This window comes from Chelonoidis abingdonii, chromosome 25 (genome assembly GCF_003597395.2).
Source record: "Chelonoidis abingdonii isolate Lonesome George chromosome 25, CheloAbing_2.0, whole genome shotgun sequence".
Lineage (NCBI taxonomy): Eukaryota > Metazoa > Chordata > Testudines > Testudinidae > Chelonoidis > Chelonoidis abingdonii.
Genome location: NC_133793.1, coordinates 20,871,271 through 20,887,902, shown reverse-complemented (window position 1 = coordinate 20,887,902; position 16,632 = coordinate 20,871,271). Strand labels below are relative to the sequence as shown.

The following is a 16,632-nucleotide window of genomic DNA, read 5'->3' as shown; positions in this document are numbered from 1 at the left end:
ATTGTTCTCTAAAATGTGTTTTTTTCACCACCAAGTTCCCCTTTTCCCCACCAGCTGCAAATGTTTCTCCTTCACAGAGGCGAGCGAAGATTAGAAGATGGAAAAAACGCACTTGAGATGAGATGTTCTCAGAAATCATGGAAGTAACCCGCAATGACAGAGCTCACCAGAATGTGTGGAGGCAGACGATGTCAGAGTGCAGGGAAGCACAAAAGGAACTCAAGGAGAGCTGGTGTGCTGAAGAGGATCGGTGGCATCAGCTTGCTGACAAGGCAAGAGTCGATGTTCCGACTGCTGGAGCATCAAACCAATATGCTCCAGCGTATGGTTGAGCTGCAGGAAAGGCAGCAGGAGCACAGACCGCCGCTACAGCCCCTGTGTAACCAACTGCCCTCCTCAACTAGTTCCATAGCCTCCTCACCCAGACGCCCAAGAACACGGTGTGGGGACCTCCAGCCACCCAGCCACTCTACCCCAGAGGATTGCCCAAGCAACAGAAGGCTGTCCTTCAATAAGTTTTAAAGTTCTTAAGTCTAAGTTTTAAAGTGCAGTGTAGCCTTGTCCTTCCCTCCTCCCTAACCCCATCCTGCGCTTCCCTCCGCCCCCACCCCTCCAGTTATCCCCTTATTTCTGTGATGAATTAATAAAGAATGCATGAATGTGAAGCAACAATGGCTTTATTGCCTCTGCAAGCGCTGATCGAAGTGGGGAGGGGAGGGTGTTTAGCTTACAGGGAAGTAGAGAGAACCAATGGGGGGGGGGGCTTTAATCAAGGAGAAACAAACAGAACTTTCACACTGTAGCCTGGCTAGTCATGAAACTAGTTTTCAAAGCTTCTCTGATGCACAGCACGTGCTGCTGTCCTCTTCTAACCGCCCTGGTGTCTGGCTGCATGTAATCAGCGGCCAGGCGATTTGCCTCAACCTCCCACCCCACCATAAATGTCTCCCCCTTACTCTCACAGATATTGATGAGCGCACAGTAAGCTGTAATAACAATGACAGGTTTCAGAGTAGCAGCCGTGTTAGTCTGTATCTGCAAAAAGAACAAGAGTACTTGTGGCACCTTAGAGACTAACAAATTTATTTCAGCATAAGCTTTTGTGAGCTACAGCTCACTTCTTCAGATGCACAGAATGGAACACATAGACAGGAGATATTTATACATACAGAGAACATGAAAAGGTGGAAGTATGCATACCAACAGGAAGAGTCTAATCAATTGAGATGAGTTTCTGGTCTGGGAAGAAAGTCCCTGTGTGCAGCTTTTTGAAACAGACCAGAGTTTCCTGAAGATGCGAAGCGTCATGTACCTTTCCCTGCCTTCCCACGTTGAGTTGGTGAAACGTCCCTTGTGATCCACCAGTGTTGCAGCACCATTGAAAAGTACCATTTGCTGTTTATGAACTCACTGGCTTGGTGCTCCTGTGCAAGATAGGGATATGGGTTCTGTCTATCGCCCCACAGTTAGGGAATTCCATTGCAGCAAAGCCATCAACTATGACCTGCACATTTCCCAGAGTCACTATCCTTGATATCAGCAGATCTTTTATTGCATGGGCTACTTGCATCACAGCAGCCCCCACAGTAGATTTGCCCACTCCAAATTGATGCCTGATTGACCGGTAGCTGTCTGACGTTGCAAGCTTCCACAGGGCTATCGCCACTCATTTGTGAACTGTGAGGGCTACTCTCATCTTGGTATTCTGGCACTTCAGGGCAGGGGAAAGCAAGTCACGAAGTTCCATGAAAGTGCCCTTATGCATGTGAAAGTTTTGCAGCCACTGGGAATTGTCCCAAACCGGCAACACTATGCAGTCCCACCAGTCTGTGCTTGTTTCCCAGGCTCAGAATCGGTGTTCGACAGCATGAACCTGCCCCATTAACACCATGATGTGCACATTGTCAGGGCCCGTACTTTGCAAGAAGTCTATATCCATGTCTATGTCCTCATCAGTCTCGTCAGCATGCTGCCGTCGCCTCCTGGCCTGGTTTTGCTTTGGCAGGTTGTGGTTCTGCATATACTCCAGGATACTGTGCGTGGGGTTTACAGTGCTCATAATTGCCGCAGTGATCTCAGCGGGCTTCATGATCCCAGTGCTATGGCATCTGGGCTGAAAAAAGGTGTGAAACGATTGTCTGCTCTGACGGAAGGAGGGGCGACTGATGACATGGCTTACAGGGAATTACAGTCCACAAAGGGGATGGCTTTGCATCAAGGAGAAACACAAACAACTGTCACACACAGAATGACCCCCTCAAGGATCAAACTCAAAACCCTGGGTTTAGCAGGCTGTTGATTTCATGGAGGGTGGGAGGAAGCAAATGAATACAAAACAAATTGGGTCTATTTCTTGTTTTGATCCACTTCATCTATCTTTTACATCTTTAGAGTGGCAGCAGACAGTGCAGTATGACTGCTATCCATTGTCATCTCCTGGGTGCTCGGCAGGAGTCTGCCCAGGTGCCCGTGACTGACCTCATCAAAGTTGGTTAAAAGAACACGCAGGAATATGACAACAACAACGGCTACCAATCATAACACACCATCTGCTGCCAAAAGGCAAGGAGCAGCTGCTGTGTAGCAATGCAGTGCCACGTCTGCCAGCACCCAGGAGAGTTATGGTAACGGTCAGCTGTACAGGTTCCATGCTTGCCGTGATATGGCATCTGCACAAGTAACCCAGGAAAAAAGGTGTGAAACCATTCTCTGCCATTGCTTTCATGGAGGGAAGAAGGGAGGGAGAGGGGGGTCCTGACGACATTTACCCAGAACTGTGGGATAGCTACTCACAGCCACCCACAGTGCAACACTCTGGAAGTCGACACTAGCCTCGGTACTGTGGATGCAGTCTGCCGACTTAATGCACTTAAAGCATTTATTGTGGGGACACACACAGTCAACTGTATAAAAACGATTTTTTAAAAACCGAATTCTATAAATTTGACCTAATTTCTAGTGTAGACATACCCTCAGCCATAGGTTAGGGGTTTGTTACAGGAGTGGGTGGGTGAGATTCTGTGGCCTGCATTGTGCAGGAGGTCAGACTAGATGATCATAATGGTCCCTTCTGACCTTAAAGTCTATGAGTCTATGAGTAAGGGAGTGGGGGAATGCACCCTCAGGTTTCACATGGGGCTCTATTCCTGGCCCCGCACACAGGCTTCTGGGTACCAGCCCTGCTCCCGGGGCTCTGCTCTTGGCCTCTCATGTGGGCACTGCTGCCAGCCTGCTGGCCCCATGCCTGGGGTCCAGGCTGCCACCCTGTGCCCAAGGCTCCGCTGCTGGCCACGTGTCCTGGTCCCAGCTGCCGGCCCCACACCCACCCCTAGCTGTGGCCCCAACTTTGGCCCCCTTACCCCTGTTCAGGTCCCCCCTTCCCAGAGATGGTCTTGCTCCCGGCCACTGCTCTAGGGGAACGGGGGGCGAATGGGGAAGGGGGCTGACTTTCAGCATCTCCACTATTAAAAGTGTTCCAGAGCCACTGTGGTTAAAGTTTCCTCTCACTCTCCAAAATCTGAAATGGCACTCCAATGAGCCAGGAGCGGCCAGAGGGCTGCAGGAGGGCAGTGGACTCTGGAAAATGCAGCCCCCATGTGACAGCATGAAACTCACCTTGAGCCACATGCCAAGCACCAGGCAGGGGCGACTCCAGGCCCCAGCACGCCAAGTGCGTCCTTGGGGCTGCAAGGGGCGCTCTGCTGGCGCCGTGAGGGTGATAGGCAGACTGCCTTCGGCGGCTTGTCTGTGGAGGGTCTGCTGGTCCCACGGCTTCGGCAGACCTCCCGCAGTCATGCCTGCAGAGGGTCCGCGGGACCAGCGGACCCTCCTCAGGCAAGCTGCCGAAGGCAGCCTGCCTGACGTGCTTGGGGTGGCAAAATGCCTAGAGCCGCCTCTGGCACCAGGCCCCACAAGTCACAGCAGCAGTGCAGAAGTAAGGGTGCAATGAACCATATACCATGCCACAATTACTTCTGTCTGCTGGTGGTGGTAGTGTTTCCTTCAGAGCTAAGAGTCCAGCCAGCACCTCAGGCCACCCTGCCAGTGCGTAATTTGTGCCAAGGCTGAGCTCTGGCACCTCTTTCAATACAAATTAAGCACTGTGGAAAGGCTATGGTGTCCGGACGTGATGGTGGGGTGGAGCCCAGGGAGCCTGTGGGGCCCAGGGGTGATGGTGGGCTACCAAAATACAAGTTTGCCCAAAGCATCATTTTCCCTAAGCCCAGCCCTGCTGGCTAGTGTGGTTAATGCTGCTTCTCACTGAGATCCAATCGGGGCCTGCAGATTTTACACAGCCCCTGAAACTTGGATGGTAACAAAGGGTGTGATGGGGTAGGCAGAAGACAGGAGTCACCATCTAGAAATTTCAGAAAGAGAGGAGGGGTAAAGACCTGCCACCAGACACAGTGTGGGCCTTCCAGGCATTGCACAGGTGTGCGGAGAGGCTGTTGCAGGGTGCAGGAGTGAAGGGGGTGTGGCGTGTTGCAGCATCCAAGATGGAAGGGAGTACTGGGGGGTACCCAGGATCCCTGGGGGAGGCAGAGTCTTGGGAAGAAAGGTGTTGGAGGAGTCCCCTGGAAGGGAGTTGTGGGGGAGTGCCACAGGGTCTGTGGGGGGAGGAGGTCACAGGGGGTGGGGGAAGTGTCACAGGGTCCACGGGGGTGGGTGGATTGCTGGGTCCATTGGGGAAGGTGCTGTTTGTGTCGGAATTTAATAACAATGCAAGATTGTCAAAACAACAGGCTCAAATGGAAATATTTAATCAACAATTAACACAGCATATAGAGAAACAAAAGCTCTCTTACCTCTCTGTGTGTAAGGTGAAGAGCTGGCCCTTTTCCTCCCAGTGGTGGGGTGCTGGCAATGTTCTAACTCCCCATACCTCTGTCCTTTTGTAGGATGTGAGACAAAGCCATTCACTTTTGGAGGGAAAAATTGCTTCCCTACAGTTAATTTCACTGTGTGTTGTTTTCAAATTCTCATTTCACCTAATTACATATGGAATTTCTTGTATGGCATCTTAGGTTACATGCCAGATACACTGAAGGGATTCCTAACTCAGTTATTATTAAGGACACTGTTGCAACAAGGACTTCCTAACGAGTTAAAGCATCTTTTGATTTGTCATTATTTCATGTATCACAGAAAACATGTGCAACGACAAATACCTCTTATCAACCACAGAGCGTAACTTGAATTATGTGTGCCTCCTTATCAATGACCCAATCTTGTTCATTATAAGACACTTTTGCAGGGACCTTCATTAGTTTTGAGAGATCCTTTTCCTGGACATCTGGAGTCTCATAGTCTTAGAGGTGCAGGGAATAATTAGATGCAGCCCAATTACATAAATTCCTGAGAGTTGCCTACTTAACTAACTTCAGGTTCAGAACAGAACTTTCAGCTTCATAGATACAGGAAACTAAAATATATATAGATACACAACATAAAAAGGATTTTGGTTAGCATGTAAAAGAATCATGGACGTTTAATATAAAAAAATCATAAAAGTTAATATAAACAGCACTATGGGGAGGTGTCACAGGGTCTGTGGAGAAAGGGTGTATGTGTGGTGGGTCACAGGGTCCATAGAGTAAGGGGACAGTAGCAGGTACTCAGGGTGCATGGCAGGGTCCCAAGGGAAGTGGGTTGGGGGCATTTCACAAGGTCTGTGAAGAAAGAGAGCTGTGGGGTGGGGTGTCACAAAGACCATGGAAGAAGCAAGTTGAGGGGAGTCACAGGGTCCATGGAGGAAGGGAACAAATAGCACTTAAATAAGGAACTATGTTTTGATTGACTGTAAATTACAAAATAGTTCTCAGGTCACTTCAAGTCACATGTGACCATTATCCTGTCATGGAGAGATAAGGGTCTGCTACTCCCAGAGCTGAAGTTTAATACTGAGCAAAACTCTGCCAAATATCATACCCACATTTCTATTTTGCATTTTCATTCTAAGTAATCATACACTAAACAAATAACTCAAACCCAGTATTCCAACAATTTGTCCCCAAACCCAGTATTCCAACAATTTGTCCCAAACTGTTGCAGAGAAATTATACAGACAGTTACAAATTAAGAAATCAATAGGAACCCTGTTTTCTTTTTAGATAAATTAAGAATTGGGGGAAATGGCTACATTTATCATCCTGTGTTTAATTATGTAACAACTTTAAAAACATGCATCCTGCTGAGTGTTGTGTCTGTGAGCCAAGCCACACAAAGAGTGGACAGCCCCGCGCACTGCATCTTCATCCTGCCAATAGCCTTGCACGCTCACCCCATTGTCAGCCACTGGACCCCCACCCCTCACTCACTATTGGTGAGCGGGCAGCTGGTGAGCAGGGATCCAGCCAGCAGCAGGACCCGCCAGTACTGAGTAGAGGGAGACAGAAAATACGGGACAATTTGTCTGTTTTTAAGAAAAAGTTGGGACAGCTGCAGGAGGGCTTAAATATGGGACTGTCTCTTTAAAACTGGGATGCCTGGTCACCCTACCTTGAATCATTTCTGTGGCTCTTGTCTGCACCTTCTCCAATTTTTCTGCATCCTTTTAGAAATGTGAACTCCAGAATTGTGTGCAGCATTCCAGTATTGGGTTCACAAATGCAGTATACAGAGGTAAAATCAGCAATCTGCTCCTACTCATATCTCCGTTGCTTATGCATCCAAGGATCACATTAGTCCTGTTTGTCACAGCATCACGCTGGGAGATGAATGTCTCAGTTTTCAGGGGTTAGCTTTTTGGACAAGAAGTTGAATTTTTCTGCAGAAAACAGACACTTCTTGTGAAAAAATTGGTTAGTGGTAAATCCAATTATATGATGAAAAGTAGATTTAACTGATAATTTTGTCACTTATGGGGGTTGAACCCCCAGTTCCTTACTAAAGTATAATTTGCTAATTACAACTGTGCGCATGTAAGCATGGGTGGCAGGTGAACACGCCCTTGAGGGAGGCTAGCTCCCGGCCCCTCTCCGTCTGCCAGAGGCCCAGACTCCTCAGCCCCTCCTCCCCCACTGGAACCCAGAGCACACACCCCCCACACAGGCACCACCACCCTCCACCTGTCCCCAGCCCCAGTGCTGGGCGGCCGGAGCACTGGGCAGGCAGCATGACCCCAGCGCCAGGAGGATGGGCAGCATGGCGTGGCCTCAGCCCGAGGGTCTTGTGCACACTGTGGCACCAGCCTGCCTGCTCCAGCTCTCAGCCACAGAAGGGAATGGCAGGCAGGAGGGGATCTGGGGGTGGAGGGTGGGCAGTGCCATCCCAGGCTGTTTGGGGAGGCACAGCCTTCCCCTGCCTACAATACCCACCGCCCATATACATAGGTATGTTTTCGGAGGTGAGGTGCTCATGGCACAGGCCAGAGAAAAATGCTTTGGGACAAGGAGGGGCAAAGTCCAGCTCCTTCTGGTGTTCACAGGGCCATGGCTCCTGGGGTGACGCAGAGTTATTTGTCACTCAGTCAGTCAATCAAGGGCCAGTTCCTTATTTGGACAGTAAGTAATTAATAATGCATTAATTAATAACACAACCAGTTATACAATCCAATCACTTTTGGTGACATTTATGTAATCTTACACTGATGAACTTTTACAACATTTTGGCCTCTGAATAAAGCACTAGGAATGAGGAACCACTTCGAGCCTCAGATGGAAGCAGCCCCGAAAGCTGCTCTGGACCAGGAGGCACTGATCTCCTGTCACCCGTGCCATTGGGACGGACTTGGGGCCTGGCTCAAGCCAGCGTGTGACAATGATCCAGAGAGCATTGTCCCAGGGGATGGATGCAGTGCCCTGACAGTCTGTTACCAACCTTCATGCTGAGACCCTTTCTGCTGGATCACTCCCACGCAGGGCTCAGCAAAAGCAGAACTCTTGGCTCGGAGTTGGGGTGGCTAATCTCTGTGGCACTGAATGAGGGCTGGAAATGAATTAGTGTGAGAAAAAATTAGTCAGCAGCTTCCCATAAGCTTTAAAATAGCCATTAGGCCATGTGCTTCAGTTCACCGCACATATGAGAGAACACCTGGCCAAGCAGCCTGCAGCTCTGGGGGAGGGCAGAATGTGGCAATTCTCGAGGTACCCAGGACTGTGAGTCGCCTTTTTAGCCCCAGCCTCTAGCAAGAGGGAACCTTGCCATGGTGGCCGGGTGCTAGCCCCTTCACACCACCAGCCTGTTGGCCACTCCAGCACTCTCCTCCGGGCTGTGCCAGCCCTGCCTTCACCTTGCAGGGTAACAAGAGGTGCCCCTCAGGAGCCCCCACAATTCAGCTACTTTCGCCCCTTCCTCTCCTGCACCTCCAGCAGGTACAATGGTTGCCGCCCCACCTCCAGCAGGTGCGACTGCTTCCTCGACCCCATCTTCAGCAGGTGTGACTGGCCCCCCACCCCTGTCTCCAGCAGGCACAACAGGTGGCTCCATCCTGGAAGCCTGGGAGTTCTATCTCCCCCCTCAGGACAAGACTTTTGTTACAGTTGCTGCAGGACTGGCGCTAAGGGTTTTAGTGCCCTAGGCGCATGGCAATTTCTCTGCCCCGCACCCTTGTCCCACGGCTCCGGTGGAGCTGCTTCATTCATGCCTCCGAAGGGTCAGCTGGTCCGCGGCTCCGGTGGAGCTGCCGCAGTGGTGCCTGCAGGAGGTCCACCAGAGCCACGGGAGCAGCTGACAGTCCGCAGGCACGACTGCGGCAGCTCCACCGGAGCTGCCTGCCGCCCCCTTCGGCAAAATGCCGCCCACCAATAATCCTGGCACCCTAGGTGATTGCCTAGCAGCCTAAATGGAAGCGCCGGCCCTGAGTTGCTGGTGTCTAGGCCAGGCCAGGTTAGTACCCAGGTCCCGGGAGCTGGGATCATTTGCAGTGGGGCCCCTCAAGCCCTGAGACACAGAAGGCCTGGGCATGGTGCTTCCATGACCTTGCTGTCTGCAATGACCCCGCCCTTGGGTGGGGCAGTCTCTGGAAGGCATTCTCCCAGCTCGCCATTTCTCTGGCTCAGGAAGCGCCGCCTCGGCCCCCAGCTACCGTGCTCGCAGCCACGGCCCCAGAGTCACCCGTTAATGTGGACATCCCTCTTTCCGGAGGGGAAAGGTTCACGAGAGCACAGTCACTGCCCACAGGGAGACCTTCTGGCCCTTGCTCTGCACACACCTCCTTCCCAGGCCTCCTCAGTCCTGGTGCTGGCTGGAGGGGTCCCCTGACCCACCAAGGAGCATGCTCACTGGCCTGGACTTCACAGGCCTGTGCAGCCACTCCCCTCCTGATCAGCCTGGTGGCTGTCCTCCTGTGGTAATAGCTTGTTAGCCAACAGGCTCTGACGCTCTAGGGTGGGAACTGATGCGGGCCCAGCACTGTCATACCTGGGAACATCAAGTCTTTATTGTGTTTGTCCTTACGGGGCCGCAACAGAGCTCTTACTCCACGGTATGGTGGGGATCTGAGGCCCAGAGAGACTAAGGTCCAGAACCCCAGAGGTAATTAGGCATCCAATTCCCACTGAAATCAATAGGAGTTAGGCACCTACGCACTTTGGAGGCTCTGGGCCGCTCTGCCTTGCCCAGGGTCTCGAGTCGCAGGCTGCCCTTGGCAGAGCAGGAGTGAGCCATCCTCCCATCCTTCCTCTCCGGCTAGGGCCCTTCTTCAAGGTGTGGGGCTTCCTGGGGAGCAAGGGCCATGCTGGGTGACAGTGAGGTTCCACCCCGGGGACGGGCTGAGTGTCTGCAGCGCTGTCAGCGATGGCTGACTGACTGCAACCGCAGAAACGCCCATAAACTGCCCCCATGTTCCCCTGCAGGGTCGGTGTACGAGGTGAGCGGCAGAGAATGCTGCTTATCAACAGGGGATCTGATGAAAATTACTGGCCTTTGCCTGCAGAAGGTCACCTGCAGGGATCCAGAGACCGGGCTAACAACAGAGCTGCCTCTGAACTTCAAAGGTAAACTGGGACACCCCATGCCCACCCAGCCTACTGCAGGTAGGCAACCGCCCACCACACATAGACACACCCCATCCTCCTCCACACACACTCATCCACCACCCCCTCATATACACACCCCCACTACTACCTCTAGGCCATCCGCACCCCAGCCATACACACACACACACACGCACACACATCACTGCCTCCAGACCATCCGCACTCCCAGCCTCCCCCCTACACACTTACACACAACCCCCACTATCTCCAGGCGATCCACACCACACACACACACACCAGCCCTCCCTTCTCCCCTAACACACTGCCTCCAGGCTCATCCACCAGCTCCCTCACACATAAACATCCCCAACACTACCTCCAGCCATCCGTACACACACACACACACACACACACACACACACACACACACACACACACACACACACACACACACACACACACACACACACACCACTCCCACCATTACCTACTGGCCATCCTCATCCCAGCCATAAACACACACATACAGTCTCACCATCCCCACACCACCAATATATATATAGGCCACAGACTCACCCTACCATGACATATAGGCTTCACCCCTACCACACTCCCCAGCCACCTATAACCAAACAGAGCCTGCCCACCACAAACAGGCCCTGCTATGGTTGCCAGCTTTCTGACTGCAGAAAACTGAACATGCTTGTCTAGGGTTGCCAGGTGTCCAATCGAAAGGGACCCTGGTGCATAGGTGCCAGTGCTCGGGGTGGGGGCAGTGCACGGAGCCTCCCTGGCCTCCCTGCACCTAAGGGCCACAGAGACATGGCAGCTGCTTCCGGGAGCTATGCAGAGCCAGTTAGGGAGCCTGCCTCAGCCCTGCTGCACCGCCGACTGGACTTTCAATGGCCCAATCAGCAGCCACCAGGTTCCCTTTTCGACCAGGTGTCCCAGTCGAAAACCAGATATCTGGCAACCCTAGCCCCACACACATGCCCCAGCCACACACACAGCCTGGCCACCACATACAGGCCACACACGCACACCCAGCCACATACACACATGCCCATCACCTCCAGGCCACACCCCCACTCTGGCCGCATTTGCTGAGGCAGGTGTGGCTAATCCCCAGCCCCACTGCCATTGTGGGGTAGGTGGTAGGGTGGGGCAGCCCCTCATGCAGGCGCTGCTGGGATCTGTGCATGGCTCAGGCTTGTGATTAGACAAGGCTCCACTGAGGCTCCTCATTCCTGGGGTCCCTGGTTCAGGATTGCCTGGCCAGGTTTTCCCAGGCAGGACCGTGCCTTTGTTGAGGTAGCTGTCCTGGAAGGCCTGCCTGGGTTCCAGTGCACACAGCCAACTTTCCAGTGTTATGGCCTCAGGATCATCGCAGTCGCAGCAACTCTACCTGCCTCACTAATGGAGAGCTTCCTCTGGCCCTCCTGCAGGGTATTTCCAGCCCAGCCAAGACAAGCTGTCATACACGAGCCTGAAGAAGCTTGTCAGGACCAGGCCAGCAGGGCTCCAGGACATGCCCTTCTCCTTCACCTCAGCAGTCAACTTGACCATAGATGGGCGTGTCATTCCCAAGGGCCAGCCCATTTCCCTGCTTTCGGTGGCCAGGCATGAGGGCCAGGAGTTTGCCAACTGCACAACCATGGGACAGGATGGGCAGCATTTGCTCTGCCTCCCCATCTCCCTCCAGGGCCAGTTCTATGAGTGCACTGGGCAGCACAGCTACACGCTGAGCCAGGTGCTGCAGTCGGAAGCCATGAGGGGCCAGCGCCTGAAATGCTCTGCACTTGGCAGACACTCACTGCTCCTCTGCCCCGTGTACGAAGTGGAGGCGATAATGCACAGTGAGTACGGATGCAGCTGGGGCTGCTGGGGGTATGTGTGTGTATGTGAGAGAGAGCTAGATGGAGTGGTGTGTGTATGACTCCGTGCCTCTGGGTCAGTTTGTGGGGGAGGTGTGTCCTGGAGTCTCTGTGTGTGCTAGGGTGACCACCCATCCCTTATTTTAAGGGGCAGCCCCTTATTTCATTGATTTGTCCCTTAAGGCAACCACTCAGCCCTTATTGTAAAATGTACTGAAATGTACTAAAACAGATCATTAGTACATTTTAAACTTTAAGTTGAAGCTTACGATAATTGAATTGTACACTTGAGAGAACAATCCATGCTATGCGAAGGGAAATGGTGTTTCCCTAAAATGTCCCTTAAATGCCCCTTAAAGTCATGGCTTTTCCTTATTTCCATTCAACAATGGTGGTCCCCCTAGTGTATGCCCACCTCAATGTGTGTGTTGCTGTTTCTGTGTGACTTTGTTGGGGAAGAACTTTCCTTTCAATGAACTGAGGCATTTATTTAAATCATTAACTGAAGCTATTAAGAACCCAAATAATCCACATCAGACAATTAAAGCTAGTGGGCCAGACTGGATAACAAAGATGGCAGTACTTTTCCAAGCACCTATGTGAGTAACCAAAATGGGATGCTGCTGCTCACAGTAAATTGTGCAGATCTTCAAAATATGATGGTGTTGCCCCTGGATGCCCCTGGGCTTCTTGCCCCTGGCTCACCTTGATGGGTCTCCTTGGGCTCAGCTCCTTCTTTTCTGAGGGTGTGGGATAAGTCATGGCATCTCCCAAGCGCCACCCATGTAAGGCATCAAACCAAGCAGTCACAGTGAACTGTACAAATCTGCCCCACCCCTCTCTCTCCTTTTTCACATGAGCAATGGAATGGTAATGATGCTGATATTTACTTGGGAACCTAGGAACTGCCAGCCTGGATTCATAGATTCCCACATTCCAAGGCCAGAAGGGACCATGTGATCACCTAGTCTGACCTCCTGTATAACAAAGGCCAGATACCTGCCCCAAATAATCCTCAGAGCAGAGCTTTTTAAAAAAATCCAATCCTGATTTTAAAATTGTCAGTGATGTAGAATCTACGATGACCCTTGGTAAATTGTTCCAATGGCAAATTGCTGTCACTGGTAAAAATTTACACCTTATTTCCACTCTGAATTTGTCAGGCTTCAACTTCCAGCCATTGTTGTGTTACACCTTTCTCTGCTTATTTGTGTGGCTTACGTTCGTTGTTCCTGGATGTATACATTTATACTTAGCCATATTAAAACATACATCGTTTGCTTGCCCCCAGCTTACCAAGTGATCCAGATCACTATGTGTCAATGACTTGTTCTCTTCATTATTTACCACTCCCCCAATTTTTGTGTCATCTGCACACTTTGTCAGTGATTTTATGTTTTCTTCCAGGTCACTGATAAAAAATGTTGAATAGAGTACGGCCAGGAACCAGTCTCCCAGGGACCACGCTAGAAATACACTGTTCAATGACAATTGCCTGTTTACAATTACATTTTTGAGACTTATCAGTTAGCCAGTTTTTAGTCCATTTAGTGCACACCATGTTAATTATATATTTTTCTAGTTTTTAAATCAAAATAGTATATGGTACCAAGTCAAATGCCTTACAGAAGTCTATTTCATCAGCCCATGTAATCTCATGAAAATAATATGGTATATCAAGTTAGCTTGATAGGATCTACTTTCCATAAACCAGTTGATAGGCATTAATTATATTACCCTCCTTTAATTCTTTATGAATCAAGTTCCATATCAGCCATTCCATTATTTTACCCAGGATTAAGATCAGTCAGACAGGCCTATAAGTACCAAGCTCATCCCCTTTTTCTTTTTAATATTGGCACAACATTAGCTTCCTTCTGTTGTCAGATGCTACCGGTGTGGTGCTCTGCTCTGTTCAATGTTGATATCACTCAGCTGCGTGCATGTGTTCCCTCTGTGTGCTGTCCCAGCTCTTCAAAGATAGCTGACACAGCAGACTCCAAGAGAACCCCCAATGACCACAGAGTCTAGTAAGGTACGAAGGCACGTCGGCCAGGTTTATTGCCGTATGGAGCACAATAATAGTTCCCTGCAGATTTTTACTCTACAGGACATACTACGAATGTGTACCCCCAGTCAATGGACTCAGCTCAGTCAGTGATGGGACTTTCCACTGCCCCCTTGGCTGGACAAAGACACCGCCCCAAGGATCCATTCTTATACACAGGTACAAACAAGTTACACATCACTCCTGACGTATGAGGTGCAACCCCTCTACGTAGCAAGGTACAACCCCTCTACGTAGTAAGGTGCCGTCTCTCACCTTGTACATGTTGGTTAGAACAAAACAACTCTATCCATCATATTACCCTTTTGCCCCTGTCATTGGGATGGGTTAGTCTGTTCCTTGTTATCTGTGAGGAGTGTACAAGTATGCGAATGTTCTGATATCTGGTATCCAGTACCTTTTAGCTATGTCTCTTTCTGCAGTATCAGCCCTTTCCTTGCCAGCTTCTGTGAGTAGGGCCTGCCTCTGGCTCACAGCTTAACTTTGCTTTATGTAAAAGGCATAAGAATCCCACAGCAGCCAAAGTGATATAATATGCGCCTTCCCTCCCCAGGTCTCACATGGTCTCTAATAGTTAGAGATTGGTTTAAATCCTGAAGCACAAGATTTAATGTCCCAGTTCTGTGTATGCTCAGGCTGTTCTAATATTCCAACACTTTTTTTTTTAGTATTGAGATAATTGGATATTCTTGGTCTCCATATAACTATCCAATTCCTTTTTTAATCTTGTTAAATTCTTCACCTCAACAACTTCTTGGGACAATGAGTTCCACATCTTAAATGACCATCAATGGATGCCTGTGGTAATCCCTCACTGAGATGAGTTTGTTTTTTCACACCTCTCCAAGCTGTTTTCTCAGGCTCTCTGCAGACTCAGCTCTGCATTAGTTACAGATGGTTCATGTTTCTGAGCTTGTCTTCACAATCATAACAGCTATAGACTTTTCTTAAAGCTCAAAGCTCAGATTCTGGAGAACAGGACACTTTTGAGCGGTGCCAGTACCGTGCTTGGCTGTGCACCAGCTGCTTCTGGGCCCTGAGCTGAGCAGCCATAACAGTCTCACTCCTTACAAAACTGGCTAGCACAATAGGAATTAGGGATTCCTATTAGACCTATAAGCCCCCATCTAAGTCATGGCCCAGGTGCACACACCACAAGTCATAGAAGGTGTAATGTTCAGCTATGGACAGGGCTTGGAAACATCTGCCAAAATGGCACTGCTCTGTTCCAGGCTATCTGCTCCTCCAATCTCTCTCAGAAGTATGGGATAGTTTCAATAGTGCCAACCTCAAGTGATCAAAAACCATGAGTCACACCCAAAATTCATGAGATTTTTTTTAAAAAAGATTACATTGTGTGTTTTGGTATGTCTTCTGGGTGCCTAATTCCTCCTGCCCAGCCCAGTGTGTGAGTGACAGGTGGGGCTGTCCACACTCCCATATTCATTGGGTTGGGGGATCTTGGCTCCTGCTGTAGGAGCTCTCATTCCCAGTTTTGCCTATCACCTGTCCAGCAATTAATATTACCCCCCAATGTCCAAATCAATGTCCCAAAGACCGGGACACCTGGCATTGGCCACTGTCGGTAGACAGATACTGGGATAGATCGACCTTTGGTTTGACCCAGTACGGCCGTTCTTATGTTCTTATGACTGACTTCCCATCAGTTCAGCCCACATCACTTCACTCAACCAGCCCCTAATCTCTCAGTTCTGTTCCACAGCTTCACCTCTGCTCTTCCTGGGGTTCTCCACCCCCTCTCCCAGGCTGGGGGGGGGGACTTGCAGTGTCCCCTTTCCCCCTCCGAGGGGGGAGCAGAGGTGTGTCACCTGTCCCCAGGGTTCATAGAAGCCAGCCTGAGCTGCTGGGCTCTTTCTCTTGCTCCCTGACCCTGGAGAATGGCTTCAGGTTGCTGAAGGTGAGGAGAGAACTCTTCCTACAGCAGAGTGACTGGTTGCTCAGCCCCAGCAGGCAGGCAAGTGGGGCAGGCAGCCAATCAAAGCATTCAAATTCATAGAGGGGCGGAGTTTCTGACATTAGCAGCTGGCTCCAACCCGGCTGAATCCACCAGCACTGAGGACACTGCAGTCCCCCCGGGGCGGGGTGAGGGCCCAGTGCAGTGCTTCTATATCGTGATGCCAACTTTTCCCATCCTAGTGCTAAAAAATTCCCAAATCTGGTCAAAAATTCGCAGATACAGCTTTTTATTTCAAAATCTCAAAGGAACGTAATATGTGTGTTTTAATAACTATATAATATATATTATATCCAAAATTATTCTTATTCATTCGAGATATTTTACATTTATTATAATTTTTATATGTATAGACATGTTTTTCAATTTTAAACTTATGTGACTTATACACTAAATAAAATATTTAACACATGAGGAGTAGGATTGAAATGATAGAAAACAATGTATTTTACACAAATTTCACTATTTTAAAAACAAAAGTATTAATAAGTACAGCAAAGTTACATTGAAAAAATAAAAAGTAAACATGATTATAAAATAAGATAAAAAGCAAACAGAAAGAACAAATAACACTCTTTTATATAATTTTCCTTATTATTATAATCTCTTAGTTTTATCCATTTTCTGACTCGTGGTCTGAGTCGTCACTAGGAACATCATTACCATCATTAATATTTTAACGAGTTTTATCACTGTCATTTTTACTGTACATATTTTATAATGTAAATATAAGTGCTTAATAGTAATTACAAAATTAGAACATTTCTCTTGCTTTGCTTTCAAAGATGACCTTATAAC

At 49.6% G+C, this 16,632-nt stretch overlaps 2 protein-coding genes across 5 annotated transcripts in view; both read left to right on the top strand.

The window, feature by feature from the left end:
• Positions 1-16,632, top strand: part of HNRNPR (heterogeneous nuclear ribonucleoprotein R) — a 667,870-nt gene that overhangs the window by 180,650 nt on the left and 470,588 nt on the right. The window lies entirely within an intron of this gene.
• The window catches only part of THEMIS2 (thymocyte selection associated family member 2), a 52,185-nt gene that overhangs the window by 26,258 nt on the left and 9,295 nt on the right, over positions 1-16,632 (top strand). For both annotated transcript variants that reach the window (XM_032805951.2, XM_075060790.1), the window contains exons 2-3: positions 9,795-9,935; positions 11,363-11,773. In XM_032805951.2, the coding sequence (XP_032661842.1) occupies positions 9,795-9,935; positions 11,363-11,773 (552 nt within the window). The remainder of the gene's footprint in view (positions 1-9,794; positions 9,936-11,362; positions 11,774-16,632) is intronic.